The sequence below is a fragment of the Dermacentor silvarum genome, chromosome 6 (genome assembly GCF_013339745.2).
Source record: "Dermacentor silvarum isolate Dsil-2018 chromosome 6, BIME_Dsil_1.4, whole genome shotgun sequence".
NCBI classification, from domain to species: domain Eukaryota; kingdom Metazoa; phylum Arthropoda; class Arachnida; order Ixodida; family Ixodidae; genus Dermacentor; species Dermacentor silvarum.
The window spans coordinates 183,701,075-183,728,174 of record NC_051159.1 but is presented as its reverse complement, the minus strand read 5'-3'; the positions used below and the strand labels follow the sequence as shown (position 1 = coordinate 183,728,174).

General features: G+C 49.2%; 1 protein-coding gene across 1 annotated transcript; it reads left to right on the top strand.

The window, feature by feature from the left end:
* The first annotated feature begins 334 nt into the window (after nt 1-334).
* Nucleotides 335-25,964, top strand: LOC119456523 (toll-like receptor 8). The gene is made up of 3 exons (XM_037718348.2): nt 335-1,388; nt 14,039-14,190; nt 25,096-25,964. Exons 1-3 carry the CDS (start codon nt 694-696, stop codon nt 25,239-25,241), a joined length of 993 nt encoding a protein of 330 aa, XP_037574276.1. The 5' UTR covers nt 335-693; the 3' UTR covers nt 25,242-25,964.
* Nucleotides 25,965-27,100: the final 1,136 nt, after the last annotated feature.

Genomic DNA, 27,100 nt, shown 5'->3' with positions numbered 1-27,100 from the left:
TTTTTCTTCTTTTTTTTTTGCTCTCTTACTCGCCCGGCGTGCCAAATATGGCCGCGGGAATTCGACACCGCAAGCACGTGATGCGACGCCTCTGTCACTAACGTCTAGATTGCACAGCCGCGTTTCCACTGATCTCAAGACCTTTTTATCAACGTGCCTTACGCTTCTGTGTGTTGTCTTTTGAAACCTCTCGAGCGTAGGCAAGGCGCGGATGTGTGATGTGGGCGTGTTTTCTTTCTTTGTCACTTGTCATCTTCCGGGGCCGCCTCCTTGAGACATTGCACGCTGGGTGTCCCATTTCGGCAACAGTGGCGACCCATCTCAAGACTCCAAGCCGTGGCGGACAGTTACGCTTTGGGGCTTGCCTCGCAGACTCGCGCAGTGAGACCTGTGAACCTGTTTCGCGAGTCTATTGATCAGGTGCGCGCAAACGAACACATTTTTTTTTCTGAGCGGTGTGAGAGTGAGACAGCGAATGGTAACAGTACCTGCTTCTCCAACACTTTACCGTCGCAACAGCATAACGTATGTTTTTTGAGTCATTATCCGATTCTCGCGAAACACCCTTTTTTGCATCACCGCTGAGAGCGTTGTAATTGTCTCGCTCGGCTTGTGGTGCGTCATCCTCTTGGGTCACTCTTCGCCTTCTTCACGTGGTCAAGCCCGTGGGCAGCGCTAGCGAACCCTTGTGGTATGGGAACGAAGGCGACAGAACTGGTCCGCGGCGTTTTGTTTGCCATCGCCGCTGCTTCGTCCTTCCAGCTGGACGTGACGGTAGCATCAGCCGCTCCGCGCTGTGAGAACACCAGCCGTCCCATGCAGCCCATCTACACGTGCGTCGGCTTCACCTCAGTGCAGCACTTTGCCGAGCACGTCGAGCGCTCTCTGCTCACCGAGAATCAGCTTTCCTTCGTTCTTGCCGACTGCGAGCTCCCAGAGCTTCCGGCCAACGCCCTCGCTGACATTCCCGTCCACATACTGGAACTTAGCAACGTCACGGTCAAGTCCTTCGGATCATCTGCTGACGATGCAGCCGACGGCAGCAAAGGCCTCTTTGTGGGAGACGTCGAAGAAACGCTGGAAAAACTCGTCTTCCGCGACCGCAGTAGCCTTCCCGCGTCTTGGTCGTCGCTCAAGAACTTGAAGAGGCTGAAGGTACTGAGGTTCTTCAACATGGCCGCGCTGCAGTTGACGGCAGATTACAACGCACTCGCCGGCAGTTTGACAGTCGTGGAAGTCGTTCAGTCTAGCATAGCACGCATCGACGAAGACTGGCTCGCGCGAGTTATCGGCCTAGAGTCACTAGTGATTCGAGACTGCAGCATCAAGCAATTCCAGCGGTCTATGTTACCCAGACCAGCACTACACCTCTGGAACTTGGACCTAGTGTAAGCTATTCATTTTGACATCATAATTTACTCCGCTCACTCAGTCCTTTCGGAGCACTCCGACACTGTCATACAGCTTCAGAACTGTATTACGAGAATGTACGAGTCTAGTAGTAATTAAATGTCCTCAATGTGGCCAGTTGGGGCCTTTATATGCTCTCAGTGAAGCTTAGTTGCTGTTTCACGCGACTTTTGTAGAGCTACCGAAGTGCTCTCAAGTGACCAGTACAATGTTTCATTTCTGCAAACGAGAAAATGCGTTCCATGTGGACAAATGAAATGACACGTATTTGTGAGAATCAGAGCAGACAGCGAGCATACAGACAGGAACCAAGCAGTATTAAAGCACGGAAGTATTTGTTAATATTTTTTGCTTAACACGATTGCAGTATTTTATGAATCTATGCGTATTTCCAAGCTGAACATCCCTACCCAAAGTGAACGTGAATATAAGTAGCCTTTCTGTTCCCGCGCGTCATCGAAGTAAAATATTAAGAGTCCATGTAAGAAGAAGATGGCCGTAAGTAAACCTTAGATTCACATTTCATATAGACTGAATTAACAAATTAGCGAGTCGATACGGAGCCAACGCACTGTGTTTAGGGCTTGTAATAAATTATGAAAGATTTGCGTCGTCATGCAGGGAAACGAAAAAAACTTGAACGACAAGAAAGAAAGGTGTTATGTAAAGCACGCGAACAAGTTTGCAGAATACCCTATAGACTTAAGTTTACAAGATTCCTTTGAGCTGCGGTGACTTTTATGCAGGCCAGACAAGTCGTGCAATATTCAGATATGAATTAAGCATAAACAATCTTTGACCGGTGAACGACCATGCAACTTTTTGATTCGCTGTCGTTATGGCAAGTGTATAACAAAACTTCCAGACAATGCAGTTCTGTTTACCCATAAGGATAAAAGTTACAGAGGAATTTAAGTCTCCTTACGTGCATTGAATGCGAAAACATTCTGGGCGTGTCGACCATATCGACGTCCATACTAGTTCGACGGTTATGTCACGTGACATTGTCACATGACGTCATCACTTGGTCATGTGACCTTGCAACTTAAGGTTCTTACTTGGTCACGTGACTATGTCACATGACGTAATAACTTGGTCATGTGCTCGAATTGGGAAAGGTAAATTTTTTGGGTGTGGGCCACCCACATTGTGGGGGTGGCCAAGTCAATTCTGGGAGTGGGCAGGTCGGTTTTGAACGTGGGTCAACTAAATTTTAGAATTGGTCAAAGTCAATTTTTTCGGTGTGGGCCTCAGCGTCCGTCCGACGCCGTGGCTGTTCACCGTGGGATTTCGCAGTGCGAGCCCAGCAGGTTCAGCGCCGGGAACGTGACGTCATCACTTGGTCGCGTGGGTTTTGGTACCAACGGATGCTAACGCCGGACGCGCACTGGATTTTCCGCTTAATAGGGCATATAATGCTATCGCGTTTTGGCGGTCGCATTTTCTGACATAATCGTGCACGTCGAACGCGATTCCACAGGTTGCTTCGCCATTCATCTGGAATGTTAAAGTGAGGAGGACCCCCCGCCCCTTTTTTAACAGCGAAGCTGTTCTAGCTAACAGTAAAATGTGGCGCCTGCTGTCGCAAAACCTTGCCGAGCTATGACGTCACTGCGTTGCCTAGCAACCACCTCGCGGAGCGGCGTGTGCCTCGCCTCCTGCCCGTGCCGCGCTCTTGTTGTCTTGACATGGGACGTTAAGGAGAGGCATGGAGAGCATGCGCGCGGACAATGCGCGCGGACAATTTTCTGCGACACGGGGCGCTTAACGCCTCTCGCGTTATAACTACGTTGTATTTATGTGCTCATTGGAAATAGTGCATCGCATAGGGATTCCCGCACTCTTTCAAGTGCTTTCTCACGAGTTCAGCTTGTTCTAAACGAGGTGATAATATGAATATCCACCACATGATATCATGGAACGCTATTTACCGCTATCCTTTACCCTTTCTTTAGCCAGGTAGTAGGATTTCTACCACAGACAAGAATGCTCAGTTGGTCCAAGAAACAATTTGCCAAATACTCGAACATCGACTGCCTTGGAAATTTCTTTCCGAAATTGTACAGGTGGCTCGATGGCAGACCCACCTGTACAATTCTTTCAAAAATTAGATGAGAATGGTTCTTATTTTCACAGGTTAGAATTGAGAAGGGCGCTGACCCGCATCGCAATTCCTGATTAGTTCTCAGTAAGGACATAAAAAAAAAAGCTCGCGCTACAGTCGAGTTATTTGCGAAGCCCACGGGACACTATATGCAGCATACCCACCGTGGTTGCTCAGTGGCTATGGTGTTGGGCTGCTGAGCACGAGGTCGCGGGATCGAATGCCGGCCACGGCGGCCGCATTTCGATGGGCGCGAAGTGCGAAAACACCCGTGTACTTTGATTTAGGTCCACGTTAATGAACCCCAGGTGGTCCAAATTTCCGGAGTCCCCCACTATGGCGTGCCTCATAATCAGATCGTGGTTTTGGCACGTAAAACACCATATATTATTGTATGCAGCATGCACGCCTCTGTCTATGAAACCATGTTCATGGCCGAATCCCAATATATCTCCCATTGACGGCACAAAAGCCAAATTATCTTTTCTTTGATGCGTCAAGAAAAAGTCGCAGTTTCGCCCGAAAGGCGAAGCATCGATTGCGATAGCTTAATAGTGTACAGCTATACGAAATAAGGACAGTAGTTTTATCGGCCGTATAAATGTGTAAACATAGGCATACTAACTAAATGAACAAGCATGGTGTCACGCGCGCACAAGCAAACATGAATACATCTCACTAGATGACTGCAGAAGCTCGCTGTCGAAACGCCGGAGTGAGGAGGCGCGTCAGCAGCAGCCAGCGAATTGACCTTCAGGCTGCCGTGTGCATCTACGCGATTTAAGCCGCGAAATCAGCGGAGGGCGGACACTGTCCCCGTCGCAGATGATCTTCAAGATATAGCGGCCCGGGCCACCCGGAGTAGAACAGAAACGGAAGGTCGTCTGCTACGCTCAGTAGCAGGTCGTCTGCTACGCTCAAGGGATGTAGGCGGCGCCACGGTCGAGGAGGGAGTGCGAAAGAGAACAGAAACGTGGAGGAGTGAAGGCGGAGGTGGAGAATGTCGCTATTTTACGAAGTTTCAGATGCTTTAGGTCCGTCGAGTGTTCGCCGCAAAACTTCCGCCTGGTGATGACGTCACCATGCGTCGCCTAGCAACGCTTCGCAGCAGCTGCGCCGACCGCCACAGCTGCGTGATCCGTGACGTTATCGCGCGCGCGCGCCGCATCGCTTCGCCTTAGCTTTGCCGAGCCATGACGTCACCGCGCCGTGCGTAGTGGTTGCTGCGGCTGCGCAGAGGCGGAGCTAAGCCGTGACGTCACTGCGCCGACCCACGGGATATATAGACGGTTTCATGCTCGCGATAACAGCAGCGAGCGTACCGCCTCCAAGAAACTTCCAGTCACGTGCCTTATCAGTCTGCTACGCGGGAACAAAAAGCATGTTTGCGAGTTGTTTCAGTGTACGGAAAGTCTCTTATTACGTTGTCAAATAAAAGAATGACGCATAATGCCTCAAGGCTAATACTTACATTTTTTTTTTTCGCGTAACTCACTGGAATCTGTACTTGTAAAGCTATGGTTATGTATACAGAGGGTAAAAAAGTTGCAAGTCTGAGGGCTTATGTTTTAACGTACGGTTGCTTCTTAGCCAGTTACATTTAGCACCTACGTCAGCGGGCAAAACCGGAAGCCGTACAGGGCCTATGTTTGTAATCAGTGAAACGGTCTATAGCTCCACGTCGCCGCCGCGGCGACACAGAAGCCCCGCCGTCTCCGCGCCGAGCACATCGCCGCGAAGATGGGGCTGCCGAAGAAGAACGTCGCTCACGAAGAAGAGGAAGCGTGGTGCGAAAGCCGCCGCATCGCTACTCTAGAGCGAGTGAGACGACTTTGGTCCGATCCCGAGTATCGCGCCGCCGAAGCAGCTGCGAAACGTCGGCGATTTGCAGAAGATCCGGAGTTACGAGCCCTCGAAACCGACCAAAAGCGATTGAGCGTCCAGACACTTGAATGACCGAGTGTTCGTTGCTCCTTGGGCTGTCGATGATTCTAGGGTGATCTTGCGCAAAACGTGGCCGAGTCTCGAAGTATAACCTCGCAAAAACCTTGCCGAACCGAGATAACGGCAGGTGGGGTCGCCAGCTTCGCTGTTTGCCCAGTATTCGCACCACTAGTGTGAAGCTGCCCCTAATTTTATTTTGGTTTTGTTTCTTTTTTTTTTCAAATGAAAAAGAAAACCACAGACCTGTTGAGGCAACCACCGTGCAATAGCGGGAGCCGAACGCGGTGTCTGCGGGAGCCGCAGGCGGTGTCTGCGTCGGCAGGTGTTTGATTGTGGAAAAAACTGCTTATTTGTAGACGAAAACGTTCTGGAACTTAACTACTTCGTACAATAATTTTTTTTTACTCTCTCTCCTGCCGAAGAAGCGCGAGCCGTGGCCAGATCTGCACTTTTCGGATGTTGGCGCACGAGCCTGGGAAACGAGGGCAAGTTGAGTGTGCAATTCAAAAACGTTTCCACAGTCACCCGTGAACAAACTTTCTGGAATCTTACTTCATCCGCAACTGCTCCTGGACACAAGGGCACAATAGCCGCTGGCTAGCTGGCTTGTACTCATGATGTACCGTGCGAAGGACGCGAGAAATCCCGAGTAAATTGGGGGTGTTATTAGTCGTTAATGCGAACAGAAGACCAAACTTCTTTCGTTCTCCCCGTAGTTTATGTTCACCTATATGTTCCTTCCCTTTTGGCCGAGCATTACACTTCCAGCAGTTGTTGAGGTGTTAGCCATGCCCGGCGCTTTCTTTCTCTGAGCAGCCGCAATTGAGTGGGCTGCCCCGTAAGACTACATTGAGGGCGTGGTTGCAGACACGTGTGCTTGAAGGAATGTCGGGTAGGCGCAGAGACTAGACTGAGCCGAGCACTCAAATCTGGAGAAAGAATCTATGCGCGATTTGCCAGCTTTGCAATGTTTAGTGGCGCCACATTTGACAAATGCCTGAACTGACATGAAACAGCTCGATATTTTTTGCAGCTGGCGCCACTGCCAAAAAATGGCTGTGAGATTTATTTTTCATTGGAAATCTTTTGTTTAAAACACTGCTTATCACTCAGTGTCGTGAGTGATAGTATCAGCAGGACACTGTATGTCTATACTAATGGGCAAAACTTGCACTCAATCAGCATGTACATGGAAAATTATGTTAAATTGCATGGGCCTGACCACCATAAATATTAGATAAATTCACTGCTCCAGTGTAGATTCCTTAATAAAGTTAAAAAACACTAGTCTTCACAGGGTCGGAAAGAAGTGCTTGCGGCTTGATTAATCAGAATTTCAGAGTTTCAGCTTGAATAGTTTTGTTCCTTATTCGGGAATGCGTGACCACGTATAGCCATAAATTGCCAATTTGAAGTGATAATAACTCATGAACTGATTATCAGAACGCAAAAGAACTTCTCATGCATGATAAGTGCACTGTAGCCTAGACTATATAACTAAGAATGGTGGCTCTGCATTGAAAACAAAAAAAGGATTTCATTTCTAAAACATTTACTGTATTTCCCCATTTTATTCGGGCCTATATAAATTTCCAGTTGCCTTACACACAATATTTCTCCATAGAAATATTGTATGACATTTCATTTAAAGGACAGCAAATCGCATTTTATTATGTTGTACAGTTTTGCCGTGAACGCAGTACAACTGAGGCTAGTACAGAAAAAAAAAAACGTCGTTTTTTATTCGAACTGTTTGATTGCCGCCAGGCGATGCTTCCTGCTAGGCGATAGTACTACAGTAAAATACCACTTGAACGAACATCTGTTAAACGAACTACTCAGTTGTATGAACTTTTTTAAATCCCCGCCGAAGCGCCATTGGACCCAATGCTAACGCATTTCAGTTTAACGAAATATAGTGCAGAGTGCATTTCAGTTCTACGAACATATTTTGTGACACCATGGAATGCCTCCCACGTCATATTGATCACAAGTAAAACCGCACTTTCCGTAGCATAGCTTTACCGTGACCTTCGCGATAAGGTCCTCCAGCGGCGCGCCACCGGCGCCCATCGCGGAAGCCATTATTTTACGCTGATAACGGCGCTTCATAGCAAGTGACCAACAGTCGGACTCCTTCGGCTTTGAACTGGATTGGCTGGCTACGTACGTATTTTCGTAACCAAACGGAGCCACAGGCAGTGACAGCCTTAGCCCTGCAACTCAGTGCTTGTTACGAGTGCCAAACGAAAGCGCCTGTCTCTAGACGAAAAACTGGATGTTTTGCGTAGGCTGGACTCCGGGCAGCGTCAAGTCGACGTTGCGAAGGCATTTGGGATCCTGGCGTCATCATTGTCGACAATTAAGAGCCAGCGTTAAGCAATCGTGGCCGCATTGGAAAGTGCGGAGCTCGGGTCCGCGCGCAGGAGACTGTGCACTGAATATTTCGGTAAAGTAGACGACGCTGTTGCCACATGGCTAAAGACGCAGCGTCCCGCTATTGTGCGTAGTAGTCTTTCCTTCTGGCTTACCAGGTAGGCCTCTATGATTTCCCGTGCGTTGTTGTAAACCCCTGTCTCCTCAAGGCGAAAAGTAGCCGTTCCGGGTGGGAGTCCGAGCGCTTGCTTATACGCCTTGCGTATCATCCGGTCTCGCGAGCTATCATACGTAGATGGATATGTCCACAATATGTGAACCAGATTTGGTGCCTCATCACAGAATTTGCACTTTGACCTGAATGCTCCTGGATGCCACTTTCTGTAGAGTACAGGGTTTGGAAAAAACCCCCGTCTGTAATTTCCTCTACATAACGACCTCTTTCTTACTGAGCGTTCTGTCCACTCCCGGGTAAATTGGTCGATTTAGTCTGTAGTGTACTGTGATTTCCTGATCCTCTCTTCTGTTTATAGTTTCGGTGATTTGGGAGGTTCCGGGGGTCGACCGTTAAGTGAGACCGAATGAGCCTCCTCGTTCCCTCTAAGTTCCTGGTGCCCAAACAAACAGAACCAGCTGTCTGGGTCCTTCTTCCCTGTTTAATATACGGATGGCAGTCTCCGTCACCCTCCCCGATTCGTAATTTCTGACAGCTTTTTTGGAATCGCTGATGACCACCTTTTGGCTGACGGCCAACGCTATGGCTTCAACCGTCTCGACGCCACTGATTGTGCAGCACGCCATGCTGTCTTCCCTAACCGGCACGGCCACGTGTGCCGCTAGCTCTCATATTCTGCAGCGTGCGTATATAGGACGTCCTGTCGACCAGTAAACCTAGCTTGTAATGCTTCTGCCCTGTCTTTACGTCTGCCTTCGTGAAACGCAGGGTTCATGTTTCTGGGTAGCGAAGGTATTTTTATCTTGTCCCTGATTTGTCTCGGTATGTCTCTTGAGCGCACTTGCTCATGCTTGGGCTCCTAGCCCAACATCGAAACTTTTCCTGCCCGTTTTAGATCCATGTAGTCTTTGATGCTGCGCGGTAACAGCAGTAGTAGTTGTAGTAGACAACTTTATTTGTTGTTTTGTAATCAAGTCCCAGAAGGTGGAGCCCTCAGAAGGTGAGGTCCAGCACCCCATTTGCTGCTGTTATCCGGCTGGCCCGGCCGATCAGGTATCGCTGGTCGTCCAAGGCTGTGCTGGAAAGAGCGGCTTCCCACTGGGATGGGGAAGCGTTGGGTATTCTAGGATGGGTCGGATAGTTTGGAGCATTCCCACGTAGAATGGTAGAGGTTTGGGTGTCCTCCACAGAAAGGACATTTGTCGGGATACTGGGTAGGGTAAAAAGTGTGACGGAGCGCGAGGCTGGGGAACGTATTAGTTTGGAGCTGGCTGCATCTGCACGGTTTAGTATCACGTGTGGTGGATGGAATGTTCTACGTCTCTGGTGTTGTAGTATCTGCGTGTATGTAAGTGGTATCGTTTCCACCTTGTCTGGGTTGGACTGGCCTTCCACCGGCGCGTGGAGGCCTCGGGCTGTCGCATGAACGCGCTCATTGCCAATGTATGCCCAGGTGTCCAGACTAGGTGAACTAAGGGAATATGTTGCTTCCTGTGAAGCATTCTATGAGCCATCGGGGAAATCCGCGCTTGTGCGCAGTTTCGACATGCTTGCTGGGAATCTGTAAGAAACTATATGCTCTTATCCGGGGGTTGAGCGCTGATGGCGAGGGCTATGGCACATTTTTTCCGATTCCGTGCAGTTGCCAGTGCCTATTATGGCTGATAATACTGCTTCGCCCCTCCAGCCGGCCACCGCTACCACTTTAGCTGTAATGTCGGGGTAGCACGCGGCGTCTGTATAGAAGGTGTCGAGGTCATTGCCGTATGCTCGGTGCATTGCACATGCAGCGCACCCGCCTTTATGGTGTTCGGGGTGCATACAAGGTCGATCCACATAGGTCGCGAAGCTTCGGGCGAAAAGCGGTTCAGAACCAATTGTCACCGACATCAGCAAGGGTGGTTATGGAAGCAGCGATTGAAGCGCGACTATGTTTGGAGGGAATAAACACTGGAAAAAAAAAAAAAAACGTTTTTAATTTAAAGCGAGACGCAGTTAAATTCATTCAACGAAAATAAAATTCCTAATTCAGTTATATATGCATGGCGAGAAAAGATACAACTGTATTTTACTAGATCATTATCAATATATACCTTTTTTCAGGGCCCACCGTGAGAGCGCCCATCGATAGCGGCGGGCGTTGACGCCGCTATCACTTGCAATGCCATGCAACTCTTGGAGTGCGTGGAAAGGCGCGCTCGCAAAGTTCACCTGTTACAATACGCCCCGCTCACATGCTGTGTTGTTTTGCATGTCGACGTTTGTCTGAATTAGGTGACGCGGGTAGTTTTATTGTTTCTTAACCTGTGCAGTAAAAAGTAGTCAGTTGCGACCGTCAGATACTTGTTTACTTTAGTTCGTGCAACAGCGCTGGCCGACGGGCTTGGCGTCCAACGAGAGGACGAGCACTCTACGCAATCTACGCCCAAAGCGTTCGTCGGCCTCCAAAGAAAGTATGTTCTGTGCAGAGATGCGATTTCGACACCCGTACGGCTGATCTTTTCCGGCATCGCTTTTCGCGCTGAAAACTCGGAACGCCCATGAAGTCGAATGGCGGGGCATCTGAATATACAGCTCTAATGGCAGGCCTCCAAAAACAAATTTCGCGCCTATAAGAACACAATGACGTCACTTCTGTTTTTGACGGATATGACTTCAAATTATTTTTTTCTTCCGCCGGAAGTGTTCCCTCCTCACACAGATGGCGCTAAGCCCCATGAACCGCCGGTAAGCAACCATGTTTTGAACGTATGGGCTTCTATGGAAGCTTCGCTACCAGGTATATTTACCTTGGTGCATATTCCGAGGTATGGGGGCCACTGTAATGTCTTCTCTGATGTTTGGTGCGATGGACAGGGGCTCGCGTGGGGCAAACTCTGATGTTGGGTATCGTGATTGTCTGAGCACGTGCCTTCCAATTAATGTACGTTTCAGTCGTTCGAACTGATTGACTTTCTGATCTTCGATTAATTCGGCGATGGTGTTGTGCAAACCAAGCTGTAATAGTCTGACTGTTGAGGTTAGATAGGAAGGCCTGTCGCCGTTTTCACCGCTGTGCGTTTGAGGAATGTCTAGCTGGTTTGTTTGTTCTTGGGCGAGTCGGTGGTAATGTGCGTGATAGGTAATGCGGCTTACGATTAAGGCGTGTATGATGCACATGGTGTCGGATTCTTTTAGGCCGTGGCGGTGGTTGGTGACCCTCGGGATCATGCGCACTACCTGATTAATCTGTTTCTTAGCGTCAGGGTATATGTCGCCTTCGCATTGACTTGAACGTGGAGTCCTAGTAACCGTAATTTGTTTACATTATTTACAGATTCAACCTCGATAGCCACCGTGATGATAGCCACGGCAGCCTCAATCAGTTCCTCGATGGTGTTCGATACCTCTAGCTTCATAAGTCTGCCGGTGGACGGGTTCGGGGGGAGTCCGAGCGCGATCTTGACACTTTTCCTGATAATGATTTCGAGCTTGTTCCGTTCCACACCGCTGAGTTTTAGTTAGGGTGCCACGTACACTATCCTACTGATTACGAAGCCTTGCGCGAGTCTCAGGAAATTCGCCTCCTTTATCCCAACGTGCCTGTTCGCTATTCATCTGATGAGACGACACGTCTGATTTGAACTGGCTTCTAACCTAGCAAGCGTTTCATAATTCTTGCGGTTCGCCCGAATCCTCAGCCCGAGGACGCGGATACTGTCGACCGCGGGGATCTCTGCGCCTTTGACGTACAGGTGGATATCCGCTTCGCGCTTTTGGTGAAGCCGCCGTTTTCCTAGGTGTATGAGGAACAGTGCTTCCGACTTTTCGGCCGAACATTTAAGTCCTGTGGGATTCAGGTACTCCTCGATGATGTCAATTGCATTTTGCAGGGAGCACTCAATTTGCGCGTCAGTGCCCTTGTTCATCCAGAATGTTAAGTCATCCGTGTATATTGTGTGGTTCAGATTCTTAATTTCCCCCAACTGTTCAGGGAGTCTCAACATCGCAATGTTGAAGAGGGTCGGTGATAAAACGGAACCCTGCGGCGCACTCACGTTACCCAGTTCAATGTCCTCGATAGGTTCTTCTCCTATCTTGAGAGTGGCTTTCCTGCTCGTAAGAAAGTCCTTTGTGTAATGGTACACTATATTTCCGACACTGAGTGAGTTCAGATTCTCCAAAATGGACACGTGTCTCACGTTGTAAAATGCCTTAGCCACATGTAACCACACGATCACTTGCGTGTCTCGCCTTGCCTTGTCTATAATTTGGTGCTTGAGCTCCAGCATAACCTCGCATGCTGACAGCTTTGGTCGAAAACCGATCACGGTGTCTGGATACAGTGCATTTTCCTCCATGTACCTATTGAGCCGCGTCGGAACGACGTGCTTCATAATCTTACCCACGCAGGAGGTGAGCGATATCGGCCTGAGGTTCTCGAAGCCCAGTTTTGTACCCGGCTTGGGAATGAAAATGAAGACTAGAAAATTATGGAATATTGGAAGGGAATGCTGCTGCAAGGTTTATGGATGGATGTTTCAATGCCAGCCCATAGCGATTGAAGCTTATGTTGAATTCCAATGGTAGATCCAGATCAAGTATTTCTGCTCTGTGTGGAGCAAGTCTATTCCAATGGCAGAATGGGAGCGTGAGTTGTGTGTTCCAATGGCAGATTGGGACCAGCCGCCGATTCCGGATCGCTCTGTGGAGCAAAAATATCTGCTGCGCCGAAATCGGCAGATTTAACCGGAAGTCCACGTGACGTATTTCCTTCACTCGCCTCTGCTTCCTGTCATGGTCACCTGTTTCCGGTCGCGGGCAGTAGACATGGAAAACATGGACCGCATGGATGCTGCGACGCGCCGTGCGCTTTTGTTCATGCTACTAGATAGTGACAGCTCCGACTCGGACACAGTCCAGTGGTGATTCTACCGACACCGACAGTGAATGTGACGCTGCTGTGTGTCAACGGGCGTTTGATGTGATGTTTCGCCTGCCTGCAAAGAGGCCTAAAGTGATTGGGCTCGTCGAGGATGTCGTTCGGCGATACTCGGACGACGAGGTACCGTACAGCCCAAGGTGGTACAAGCGCGCCAACACGTGCGATGCTCGCGCGAAATACCAGAAGGAAAACAAACCCAGAGAATGCTGGGACGATGCACATGAATGGATGGATGCTATAAGCATCTCCTTTGAAGCGGTGTGGTGGGCTGCGCCACCAAGTTGTCGTTCTCCTCTCTATTTTACCTCTAGTTCAGCGCCCTCTCAATTCATTTCCGTGTACTAAGTGCCCCCGCGGGAGCGCATGCATTCCATTCGCAGATTTGGTGCGAGCTGGTGGGAGCGATCCGAGTCGGAGCGACGCGCTCCGTTCGTGATCTGGCCGAGCGCTCGCAATCTGCCATTGGAATTCAACATTAGTGAAATGTTTGAAGACTTCAGCGGCGCTCCTGTAAAGCAAAAACAGTCTGAAAGAGAAATGCACATGCGATACATATTAAAGTGCCAGGGTGAAACTAGTTTTGGCTGCTGCGTTTTGTTTTAGTTTTTGTCTGTGTACTTTGTATCGTTATATAGGGTGACTCTTTTGAATACTGCGAAAAAACAAGAAGCCAGACAGGCAAAATTTTATGACGGATTGATAATGCACCTAATTCACGTCTTGTTACCGTAGAGATGATCAGTGTTTCCGGACGACAGGAGGTATTTTACAAGGGCTGCTGTATAAGCCTGGGTGACCGACCGAACTCGGAGGAAGAGATCCTTAGACCTTGGCCTCAGCATTCTTGCGTGAACAAGGCCACATAAAGCCTTATTGCACTTCTTGAAGGCGACATGATGGTCGAACGCTTGTTACTGCTAGCGATCATTCCTTTGCGAATGTTCAGAGTGACTGCCTCTTTATTTCTTAAATTTTAACATTTCCTTCTTATCTATTCTTCTCTCTTCTTCCTCCCCAAGTGTAGGGTACGTAGCCAACCGGGCATGTTCTCAGTTAACCTCCCTGCCTTTCCCTCTTCGTTTTTTCTCTCCCTCTCTCGTCACAGCGGGAACAACTTGACGTCACTGCCCGACGACTTTGGCGAGGACTACCCGGCCCTGAAGTTCTTGGATTTGGGCAGCAACTCTCTGACGACTGTGAGCAGGGCCAGCCTGGCGCCACTTCTGGACGCGCCCATCGAAGCCGTCGAGCTCGGCGGTGAGTAGCCAACCTTCGGAGCAGCTCAAATATATTGTTTTGGGTTACAGCATCAGTTACATTACAGTAAAACGAAGTGAATGTTATAGAACAGAATATGAAGATGTCAGTGGTGAGCAATGTGGTTCGAAGCATGGCTGATCTGGATAAAAATACGATGAGACACATGTGTGTCAGCCCTGCATCTCGGCTAGTTTCCGAATTCGGGACAATAGACTCCAGAGAAATGGCACGTTTAGTAAACTAAACACGTCGTAGTTTTAGTTTGACACTATTGCACTTGTACTTCGGGAAAACTGAGTTTGCAATACATATGACACTCTACCTAATTAAAAACATTACTCCATCTCCCGCTAAAGGGAACCATGTGTGGATGCGAAGCAGCGGGGAGATGGTTAGCTTGAGCGGGAGATGGTTTCCGGCAGCGGCCCGAGCGCTCATCGCGGCGCTGCACAGGAGAGAGAATGAGGCGCGCGCGCTCCGTCATTTTCATACCGCGGAACTACCGTGGCGCCCCCAGCGGAGTATGCAGCTGTCGCACCACCTGTCGTGCGCACCGCTCCGGATTCCTAGAGGAGAGAAAGGGGGGAGCGTAGGAGAGGGGAGAGAAAGGGAGGGGACGCGCATGCGCTGTGGGGGTGTGGCACGCGGGCGCCGCTCCGTAGAGGATTCCTACAGGAGAGAAAGGGGGGAGCGTAGGAGAGGAGATAGAGCGGGAGGGGACGCGCATGCGCTGTGGGGGTGCGGGACGCGGGACGGACGGACGGAGCCTCCGGCAAGAAATGCTTCGCATTTAAAAGGCGTTCTTTATGAAGGGCGTCCAGAATGTTTCGAAAGTTTTTCCATTAAAAAAGTTTTCCGTTAAAAATGTTTATAAAAATATGGTTGATCCCTCTATCATAAGAATCGATAGAAGACCGAAAGGGAAACGTGTCTTCACAGAAGCTGTTTGCTTTGTGAACTCACGGCCCGCTGCAGCGAAAGGCGCACTATCTGCAGGTGTGGGCGACCGTGTTGCAGATTTGCTTGGCGCGCGGCTCCCTGTTGGCAAGCGGCGTCGGCGAAGGTACGAGCGTTTTGGTCCGACTTCGTAGTGTCTTGGGTCGACAGTTGAGTTGCGACGCGCTCCGCTTCAGGAATGCAAATGGAAGAGTTCGCAGCGTGCGCCGCGAACGCGCGAAGGCGTTCTGCTTCACGCTGGCGTGTCTCTCGCCGGACCAAAGCGAGATTCGCCCGTCGATGTCGTTGCCTTTGTGCGCCGCTTAGCGCAGCAGTTTCCTTAGTTGGTGCCATCGCAAGCGAAGCAGTAGGCGGCGTGTAAGCACTGCTGATGCATGTTAAAGCTGCACTCCGTAGTCGACTAGGTGTCCCTGGCTAATCGGACGCGAAATACAAGCCATATGCGGAAACTGCTTCGTCACCTCAGCAGAAGGCCCACGCTAGGCTACACCGCGTTGGAGACTACTGAAGCGCTCGCTGTCAGCGCTTGTTTGTGTCATGATGCAGTACTTCGCTTCACCGCTCTGGCACCGTCCCTGTCAAGAGAGCATACTTCACGCGTTCGCGCCGACGTCACATCCATTACAGGAAGTTAGTGGTGTACGTTCGTGTTAAACTAATGGGCTCATAGCCAAATTCTTCATCACAACGTTCACCAGTCATCTCCATCGTTACGCCTTTCGGGACATTGCACGCTGAAGTGGAAAGAAAAAGTTGTCGCAGTTTCGCCTGAAAGGCGAAGCATCAATTGCGATAGCAAACTTGTAGAGAGCTATACGGAGTAATGATATTAGCTTTATCAGCTGTATAAACTTGGACATGCAGCAGCATCGGCAACACGCAGAACTGTTGTCGACGCCATCGGCGTTTTGCCCGCGTTCGCTCAAAATGCGTGCGGCGTTGGTGACTGTTGCCGGCGCCTCTGATATAAATAGGCACTTGGTGCCGCAGCTAAACGTCGCCTCCCTTCCCTCCCCCTCCCCCACGGCCTCTCGCTCGTCGGAAGAAGGCGCGTTTGCTCTACATACATGGTGATTGTGAAGGAGAACAGAGACGCCTACTTCTGCAGCCCTTAAGCGAGCACGGCGCAGAACGCGCGTTTGTTCTCCGCCGTGCGTTCACTCCCCGTGAAAGACGCGCCCCTCGCGCTCTTTCACTCGCACATACAGCGTTCGGCGCGCGGCGACGATTTCTTCTCCAAATGACGTCATACGGAACCTCACGGCGACGGCGACGGCGACGCCGACGGCAGAAATCTGCTTTTGAGTGTCCATATAATTGCTATCGCAATAAAACGCTTCACGAATATACAATTATATTTGAAGCAAAATAGAGCAGAACTCAGAGTTTGCGTGCTATGAATAGCTGCGATTCTCATTGTATCAAAGCTCACGCACGACGCTCTTGCATGGCTAAACGGCTTAAAGGGACCGACAACCAATATTTATGGTACCCATATTGTTCTATGCAACGGAAAACTTACCGGTCAGTGTGTCCAATACTAAAGTGGTAACGTGGAAAATGTCGTTAAACATTCTTTATCGGAATTTTCCGAACATATTGATGAACTGATATATGCTGGAAAAAGTGACAAGTGAGCGTGATAGCGATTGTAAGCTGGCTTTGGTAGGCAGCAGAGGACAAGTGCGGACCTAGCCGCCGGAAATTATTGTATTGCTTATCAAGCCAGTGTTCACGCGCTTCATGCTTCCTGAACTGTTGAATTATTTCTGCAATAATAGTTATGTTCTTTTTCGTGATTTCCTGTCCAACTGATTTCGTCATATGCAAGTCAAGTTCTTTATAGCCAAGCTAGGTTTTCGAACTCGAAACGAAGCTTTCGCTACAGTGAACTCAATTTCACACGCATGTTCACACGTGATGAGCAGTTAACTCTTTCCGTACCGCGCCCGTTGGGCATCGTTAGCGCTCTATCGATGGTTTGAAACGCCGCTTTCGAGACCTTCCGCGCCGCTCACGGACATACTGCGCTATCGGACGTGAAGGAGGAAAACTATATTTTAGTTTTCTAAGCAGTTCGCTTTTTTCCGCAAGGCGGTGGTTTTGAAACGATTTAAACGCGCTCCGAAGTTTCGCGATCGTCAAAGGAGAACGAAAAAAATGGCCGCCCGCTATCGATGGTTTGAAATGCCGATTTCGAGACCTTCCGCGCCGCTCACGGACACACTGCGCCATCGGACGTGACAGAGGAGAAACTATATTTTTGTTTTCTAAGCAGTTCGCATTCTTTCCAGCCAAGCGGTGATTTTTAAACGCGCTCCGAAGTTTCGCAATCGTCAAAGCAGCGAGTCCGAGGACGCTGACTTTTCGTCGGAGTTTGAGTCTGAAAGCGACGACGACGCAAACCAGCCCGGAACATCGGCGGCCGCAGCCCAGCACGCCCAACTGTATTGCCTTCAGTTAAATTTTATTGCGATGGCAATTATATGGACACTCAAAAGCAGATTTCTGCCGTCGGCGTCGCCGTCGTCGTCGCCGTCGCGGTCGCCGTGAGGTTCCGTATGACGTCAGTGGAGATGAAATCGTCGCCGCGCGCCGAACGCTGTATGTGCGAGTGAAAGGGCGCGAGGTACGCGCGCTTTCACGGGGAGTGAACGCACGGCGGAGAACAAACGCGCGTTCTGCGCTGTGCTCCCTTAAGGGCTGCAGAAGTAGCAGTCTCTTTCCTCCTTTACAATCACCATATATGTAGAGCAAACGCGCCTTCTGCCGACGCGCTAAAGGCTGTGGGGGGGAGGTGACCTTTAGCTGCGGCACCAAGTGCCTATTTATATCAGAGGCTCCGGCACCAGTCAGCAACGCCGCACGCATTTTGTGCGAACGCGGGCAAAACGCTGACGGCGTCGACATTAGTTCTGCGTGTTGCCGGTGCTTCTGCATGTCCAAGTTTATACAGCTGATAAAGCTACTATCATTTACTCCGTATAGCTCTCTACAAATTTGCTATCGCAATTGATGTTTCGCCTTTCAGGTGAAACTGCGACCACTTTTTTTGTAGCGAAATACCTGTTCAATGAAAATTTTTGATTTTCTCGGAGGTAGTGCCTAATAGACGGCAATACATTTTGTATATCTTATAATTTTCTTAACATTTCTTTTCCTTAGTAGATACACGCATGTCTTTAAAACTTTGTTCAATTTTGTCGCACAATCTTAATTTTAACAATTTATATCTTTTTATGACATACATCTCGTTAATAAAACTTTTATTCGTGAAAAGTGCATTCATTTCGCTTTCTCTTTATGTATTACATTAAATATGACAATAAATATCGCCTAGAGCTAGTGGGGATATACTAATCAAGGTGGAACCAAATAAGGAAGGCCCACTAAGCTTCAACAAAGTCATTCCCTCACCAGAACAGGAATTTGCCTCCCTGGTGCAGTATTCGGCCACTACCTCCTTCATGACTCCTACAATTTAATTTACCCATGGCCCTCAGTCCCCAGCGGCTGCAGAGCACCTGACAGAGGCGGTGGTCAGACCTGCGACGCGGCAGAGGGTGCTAAGAATCTCTAGGTCCGGACCGGCCGCCAGTGGAAACTGAACCTGGCAACACGCGCACCCTATCGAGGGAGGCTAGCGTACCAGGGCTATTTGAAGAATTATCAGGTATTGCCTGGGATATTATTGGCCTTAGTGAGGTGAGAAGAACTGGCGAAGCTTATACAGTGCTGATGAGCGGCCACGTACTCTGCTACAGAGGTAGTTAAGGTAGGAGAGAATTCGGAGTAGGATTTCTAGTCCATAAGGACGTAGTGGGCAACATTGATTAATTCTACAGCATTAATGAGAGGGTAGCAGTCATCGTAATAAAGCTGAATAGGAGGTATAGAATGAAGGTTGTACAAGCCTACGCCCCAACCTCCAGTCACGATGATGAAGAAATACAACAGTTTTATGAAGATGTTGAATTAAAAATAAGAAAGGTGCAAAACTCAGTATACTGTAGTCATGGGCGACTTCAATGCAAAAGTGGGGAAAAAGCAGGCTGGCGAGCAAGCAATTGCCAACTACGGCATCGATTCTAGCAACACTAGAGGAGAGATGTTGGTAGAATTCGCGAAAAGGAATAGGGTCCGAAAAATGAATACCTTCTTCAGGAAGCCCTGCAACAGGAAGTGGACCTGGAAAAGCCCTAATAGAAAAATAAGAAATGAAATAGATTTCATACTCTGTGCTGATCCCAGCATAGTGAAGGATGTAGAAGTGTTGGGTAGGATAAAGTGCAGTGACCATAGGTTAGTGAGGTCTAGGATTTCTCTCAATTTGAATAGAGAAAGAATAAAATTAGTCAAGAAGAAACAGGCCAACCTAGACGCAGTAAGAGTAAAAGCAGACCAATTCAGTCGGGTGCTCGCAAACAAATATGCAGCTTTGAAACAGGAAGATCAAGACAATATGGAGGTAATGTATGAAACCGTAACTAGGCTGATCTCAGAAGCAGCAATTGAAGTGGGAGGTAAGGCACCAAGGCAACCAGTAGCCATGCTCTTCCAAGTAACAAAGGACCTAATAAAGAAACGGCAAAACATGAAAGTGTCCAACTCGAGTGATCAGCTAGAATTCGCAGAACGGTAGAAACTGATCAACAAGAAGAAAGTAAGGGGTATCCGAAATTATAACGACGAAAAGATTGATTAAGGAGTAAAATATGGACGCAGCATGAAATCAGTGAGATGAAAACTAGGCATAGGACAAGGCAAAATGTATGCACTGAAAGATAAGCAGGGTAATATCATCAGCAATTCCGATGACATAGTAAAAGCAGCGGAAGAATTCTATACTGAGCTGTACAGTAGCCAGAGCAGCCGAGCTACTTTCATTCGAAGTAATGGTGAACAGGATACAGAGGCCCCTTCTACGATTGAAGTGTACGTGTGACCATGCCTTGTTCATTTTGTTTTGTTATCCTCACTGTATATATATGTCATATTTCACACATTAAAAGCTAGTTGTGAGTCTGCGCACGTGTTGTCTTTTTCGTCCTCCTTTGTCCCTGTTCATAGCGCAGTTAAAATCTTTCTAATATGCCCCTTCTATAACTAGCAATGAAGTTAGAAGGGCCTTGAAAGACATGACCAGGGGAAAAGCTTGCTGGAGAAGATAGAATAACAGTCGATTTAATCAAGGATGGAGGAGATATCATACTTGAAAAGTTTGCGGCCCTTTATACGCAATGCCTCACGACTTCAAGTGTACCAGAAAGCTGGAAGAACGCCAACATTATACTCATCCATAAGAAGGGAGACGTTAAAGAATTGAATAATTATAGACCCATTAGCTTGCTTACAGTATTGTATAAAATATTCACCAAGGTAATTTCAAACAGAATCAGGGATTGGTATTTAACACGTTTTATTGCGATAGCAATTATATGGACACTTCAACCGGATTTCTGCCGTCGGCGTCGCCGTCGCCGTCGGCGTCGCCGTGAGGTTCCGTATAGATAAAATCTTCGCCGCGCGCCGTATGCCCCAGAGGCAGCGTGCGGGGACGCGCGCTATCACGGAGAGCGAACGCACTCAATCTCCCACGCGCAAGCAAGGAAGCGGAAAGCCAGCGCCGGCACTTCTCTGCCAACAACCGCGTTCGTCGCTCGTCCGCACAGTCTCTTATCTCTCCCACGCGCAAGCAAGGAAGCGGGAAGCCAGCGCCGGAAGGAGCGGGGGGGGGGGGGGGGGGGCGCACTTCTACGCTGCCAACAACCGCGCTCGTCGTTCGTTCGACCGCACCGTCTCTTATCTCCACACGGCTATGACCTTTATGCGCATTCGCCGCTCAGTTTCCGTTGAAGCGATAGACCGCGCGTACCTTCGCCCCCTGCTGCGGCGTATATATCCGCTCGCTGCCAGCGTTTTGACGGTCGTTGTCTGCAGTCATTCAGTGTGATCTATTCATGTTTGTTTGTGCGCGCTCACACCACGCTTCTTCAATCAGTTAGTAATAGTCGGGCCACATTTTCCAACGCACGCTACACATGCAATGCTGCCCGGGTCGGCAGTGCAGCGCTACAGGTGTGTCCCTTCGCACGCGCTGCCCACGGGAAGCGCTTCTCATCAACACCACCATTTCACACGCGCCTTCTCGTGGTCATCGAGTCTCTCTTCATGTCGGTCTACTTACGCCGCAGCACACCTGCTTACTTAATCAGCTCATGATTACTACAATTCATATTGCTACCAAAGCCGCTCACCTTACTTCGTATGACATTGCTGTGTTGCTATCGCATTCATCGCTTCGCCCTTAGGGCGAAACTGTGACATTTTTTTTATCTTCACACCCACAGCATCATGCAGAGGGATTTCTGGCCGTCGTCATATGACCACACGTCATATTGTTATCGTTAATCGTGACGTGAGTGCAAGTATGTCAAGTTACTAATGCCATGACCCATCAGTCATCTTAGTCACACATTTGTGCCTTTCCACACTATACTTTGGTATATATACCAAGTGAACGACCCGCGAGACTGGTACTGCGGCATCGGCCAACAGACACATTCCGCTTCCCAAGAGCCCAGTTAAGGATTTCGCCTTAATAAAGAAACAACAGAACGCGGGATTCAGTCTTGTAAAGCAAATCGAATGCATGAAATAAAAGAAAGGTAACGATAGGGTGTAAAAGCGTTAGCATGAGCAAACCATATCTGCTACGTTCTCTTGGTTATTATCGCGATCTCCAGCCTATTCTCTTCTGCAGCACGTTCACGTTGCTCATTCCACGCATAACTAAATGAAGTAAGCGCGCGGAATGCGTTACTCAAACAGCCGCGTAAGCGCGGATCAAGCGCGCTAGAAGGAAATAGACAAAATACCCGTATTCACAGCTGGCAAACGCGTTGTCTGTGCGGTGAGTCACTGAGGTGTTACCTTGCGGTGACATGGCACTTAATATATCCCAAATTATCGTGATGTTGGCTAATATCAACCAAAATATCAGGCTCGTAGCAAACGCCCGCCGCCTTGGCGCGGCTTCCGCAGCGGAGAAAGCCCACGGGTCCGGTACAGCAGCGCCGCGGCGCGGGAGTTCACACACACACACACACACACACACACACACACACACACACACACACACACACACACACACACACCACACACACACACACACGCACACACGCACACGCACACGCACACGCACGCACGCACGCACGCACGCACGCACGCACGCACGCACACACACACGCACGCACGCACGCACACACGCACGCACACACGCACCACACACCACACACACACACACACACACACACACACACACACACACACACACACACACACACACACACACACACACACACACACACACACACACACACACACACACACACACACACACACACACACACACACACACACACACACACACACACACACACACACACACACACACACACACACACACACACACACACACACACACACACACACACACACACACACACACACACACACACACACACACACACACACACACACACACACACACACACACACACACACACACACACACACACACACACACACACACACACACACACACACACACACACACACACACACACACACACACACACACACACACACACACACACACACACACACACACACACACACACACACACACACACACACACACACACACACACACACACACACACACACACACACACACACACACACACACACACACACACACACACAAAAGAATCACAACATATCCACGGGGTGAATGATGATGAGTGGGCGAAGCTCCGGAGGGAATCATCGGATCTCCCGCTTAAGGGGACGCTAGCACAAACGCGTTAGAAACGTGCAGTACTCTCTAGTAAGGGGGAGCGGCCACAGCGTCTTACGCAGCCATTTACACATGCCGGAACGTGCACCGCGTTTGCCGACGCCATCACATGACTGCTGAGAGAGTATACCCCCCGTATTCATAAACGCTCCTCGACTTGAACTTGACTTGCCACCGCTTTGGGCAGCGCGTTCGAAACGCGTTGAAGGTAAGGCGGAGAGGCCACAACGTCTTACACCAGCTTCTTACACGGGCCGTAACGCGCTAGCACAAACGCGTTAGAAACGCGCTAGAAACGCGCTAGAAACGCGGTCTTTCGTTAATGTTGGGTATTTATTGCCATCGTGGTGCGTGTGTCCATGCCCGCTTCGTGGCGTAGTGGACTAACGCCGCGCGCTCGGAAGCGAGGGGTCCCTGGTTCGATTCCGCGCTACGGATACAACTTCGGATTTTTTTTTCTCATTTTTCTCAGACTGGTTACACACTACTGGTTACACACTACTACTACGACGACGGGGACGGAACGGGTGCCGCTATAAGGAGCTTCGCCCCTAAAAGGTCCTCGCTGCTCCCATGCATTCGCGCGGCGCTTTGGGCACTCTCCCATATTCTAGGTCACTCTACTAGAGGAGAGAAAGGGGGGGGGAGCGTAGGAGAGGAGAGGAGAGGGGAGGAGGGGACGCGCATACGCTGTGGGGGTGTGGGACGCAGGACATCGGACAGTGCCACCGGCAAGAAATGCTTCGCATTTAAAAAAACTATTTTCCCCATGGTAGGGAAAGAGTTGATTCAGCGTGTTGGCATTCGGAAGCATGTCGTCGCTTGGAAACCTGAGCGAGCTAGAGCTAAGCCCGAATGAATCAGAACTTACGATCATGCAAGCTATAGCGTGCAATACAGGCCGCCGTGCAGTTAGCTAGACGCCGCCACAGCGCCACGGCTCGGCCATGCCATTGTCGCGCAGGCAGCGCCGCTTGTAAGCGTGAGCTTTCTTTAATCGTATACAAACACAGCACAGTTTCACCGCAAAGCGTCGCGACATACCATGTCTCGCGATATTCTGTGTCAATCTAAAATTATAAATAATTTCTACTTAAGCCATGAAGAGCACGTTCGATTCTGTCGCTATAAATCATGATGATATAAAATTTCCACCAGAATATCACGACAAGTTCTAGGTCGTTGTTGTCCGTTTGAGAAAAGAATGCAGCAAAAAAAAAAAATATTTCATTAGAGTGGCAGACCGCATTTATGACAGGGGAATTAAGTCGCGCCAGTGAACAGCCCGTTTCTGTCTTCCCGCGGCGGCAGTGCTATCTATGCGTGTTTGGCCATTTCGCCTGACGAAAATGGTGGGAAAACATAATGTCCGATTTTCGTTGAACTAAAAGTGTCTACAAACTGCACTCACGTTCCGTGCCATAGTTCCGCAATATTGCTTCAATTAAGTGCTGCCGTCCATACATTGCCCTAGAGAAATATTCCTAGATCTAGAAATTTAGGCCTTGTTTAAGAAAAACTTCCCAAATCTAGAGAAAATTTGGGGAGGAAAAAACAACTCTTGCATGCAAGAACTTGCACTGCAACATCATTTCAGTATGAGTGCCGCGACTTCTTATTTAAATTTTTTAAAAGGAGCTTGGACATAAACTATAAATTTGCAGTCTATCAGCATAACAAAGAAGTTTATCTTTACGAAAACCATATTGGCAAAGTGAACAAGCCTATCCAAAAAATATCTAGAGAAATCTGGGAAATTTTTATCACATTTAGGAGAAAACTGGCTTCAGAGGTTGGCAGCACTACGTCGATAACAAAATTGAACTATGCGTGTCGCGTTCCTTGTATTCTGTCTCCTGTTCTTCTGTCCTGTCTTTGCTGCGCTGTTTAGATTTAAAGATGATCAGTCAGAGAGCACAAATTCTGACGTTACCGAGTAATGGCGTCAACTGTCTTTACTGAGACGACGCAAATCGAGGTATATATACCTTGGCAGCCGGTCGCCGTTGTTTTAGGAACGTCTAGCTTTATGGCCGGTCTGGTGTCCTCAAGCTCGCTTTCGTTTCTCCATCTGGTTGACGCAGGCAATCCCCTGGTGTGCGACTGTTCGGTGGAGCACCTGCGTACATTCCCGGCCGAGTTGCTGAGCGCGGATTGCCAGGCACCCGAGGCACTCAGGCGGAGGAACGTACATGATCTGAGCGACGAAGACCTCCAATGCGCCGCTTGAAACTCGTGTGCGCTTGTCGTGAGCGTCAGCCTTGTCTTTGCACTATTAGCGAGCCGTTCGTGTACGTGGCAGCCACGGACCAAGTTGCAAATGCCATGTACTATGCTCTACAGCTGCACGAAACGAACTACTTTTTTCGGCGCCACAAATCAAGGTCCCGAGCAACTTGCATGAGTCACGAAAGTCACCGCGCTAAAGGTATCACTCCCCAGTGCAATGGCGCATCTAAAAAACACTTTACGAAGTTGAGTGAATTAAGACGCTCTGCAAGGATAAATGTTTGCGAGCTTGTCTCCTTTTTCTGGCGCTGTGCGTGCACGCGCTTTATGTCTGTGTGCATGTCCGCAGCCTCTGCACGAAATACAGGTCGAAGTTCTTGGTCGTCCTGTTCGCCTCGTTTCTGTCGTGTGGGTTCATGTTTTGCACTAACGATTACCTCCTCAATTGTACAACAATCAGCCAAGCGAGAGTTGTCATTAGAGAGGGGTACAGTGAAATATGACTTGATCGAACACCGCTTTATCTTCTTGGCTGAATTAGTAAATAAATTATCACAGATATATTAGGCGCGAAGAAACGCGCGCAAGGATACACAATACAAGCGCTCGTCATAGCTGTTTTACTTTTATGCTTGTCTGTTAAATGGCGTCTAACGTCAACGTAAATATAATTCACAAAATATTCGAGCAAGAAATTCTTCTGAATAAATGTTGCTCCTGCTGGGATAGTGAGTTCATATCTTCGTACATCATTTGGCTTCAGGTGCGTAAGGGCCCTGTCACCGACGCTCTGCAAGACACTGGAATCATGTGACCCACACTGCTGAGCAGTTGGTGTTTTGCGCTGCCATACCACACAGCCGATAGACGTCGTCACCAGGGCGAAGAAGACGCTGCGGGAAACCAGCGCTTGAACTTCGCGTGCCCGCAACAGCGTCGTACAAGACACCGCCTAGCGATTCAGTTGGCAGGTGCACATGCTGCGACTTCACCGCTCATCTTGTAGAGAGAGCGAGAGAGCAGAGAAAGGCGAGGAGGTTAACCAGGTCACACCTGGTTTGTTACACTACACTGGGGAATGAGAAAGCATACAGAAAAGGAAAAAGGGAGAAGGAAAAAAAAAAAAACGCTTGAAACAGCGAAGCTGAGTGATCGTAGCCCAGCATTTTCCGAAAGTGCGCTCGAACTTTTCATCTTATTACTCATGATGATGATAATTTGTTTTCGCGTGTCTCGGACTTACGGCCGTCAATGCGCGTTGGATAGCTCAGCTTGCAACACCGACACCGCGTTGCAATGCCGACACCGCGTTGCAATGCCGACACCGCGTTCCGAGGCCGAAACCGCGTTCCAGGAGACCCACTCCGTCAATGCGTCTCTTTCTCTGTCGCTCTCATAGCGCGCAAAACCTCTTCACCTCGCAGAGCACGAGCGTACGAACGCGCCAGCTGTGGACGAAGACGACGACGCTCGAACGCAATCATGTGGTTCGCATAAATGCACGTTGTGCAAGGACATTGGGTACAAGGACTTACGGAGTCGCCATCCATCGGAAGCGCCTCGCTTGCGTAGTAGGAGGGATAACGCGGCGCGCTCCTCATAGGTTTGGCTGTCGGCGCTCAATAAAAACACCACGCGGGAGCCTTCCTGGCCATTTCTTTAAGTACTCTCCAAGCGAGGGAAGCATCTTACTGTCAAAATAATAATCTTAGGCAAATAAAAAGCGCAGAATAGTTTACAGGCGATATCTTTTTACCGAACACGTATACAGTGAACGCCCATTGCGCGCGGTCGACGCAATGGAGTCCCCCGAACCAGCTTCTTGCGTGAAAGGTATAGGCAGTCGCTGAGAGCTGACTA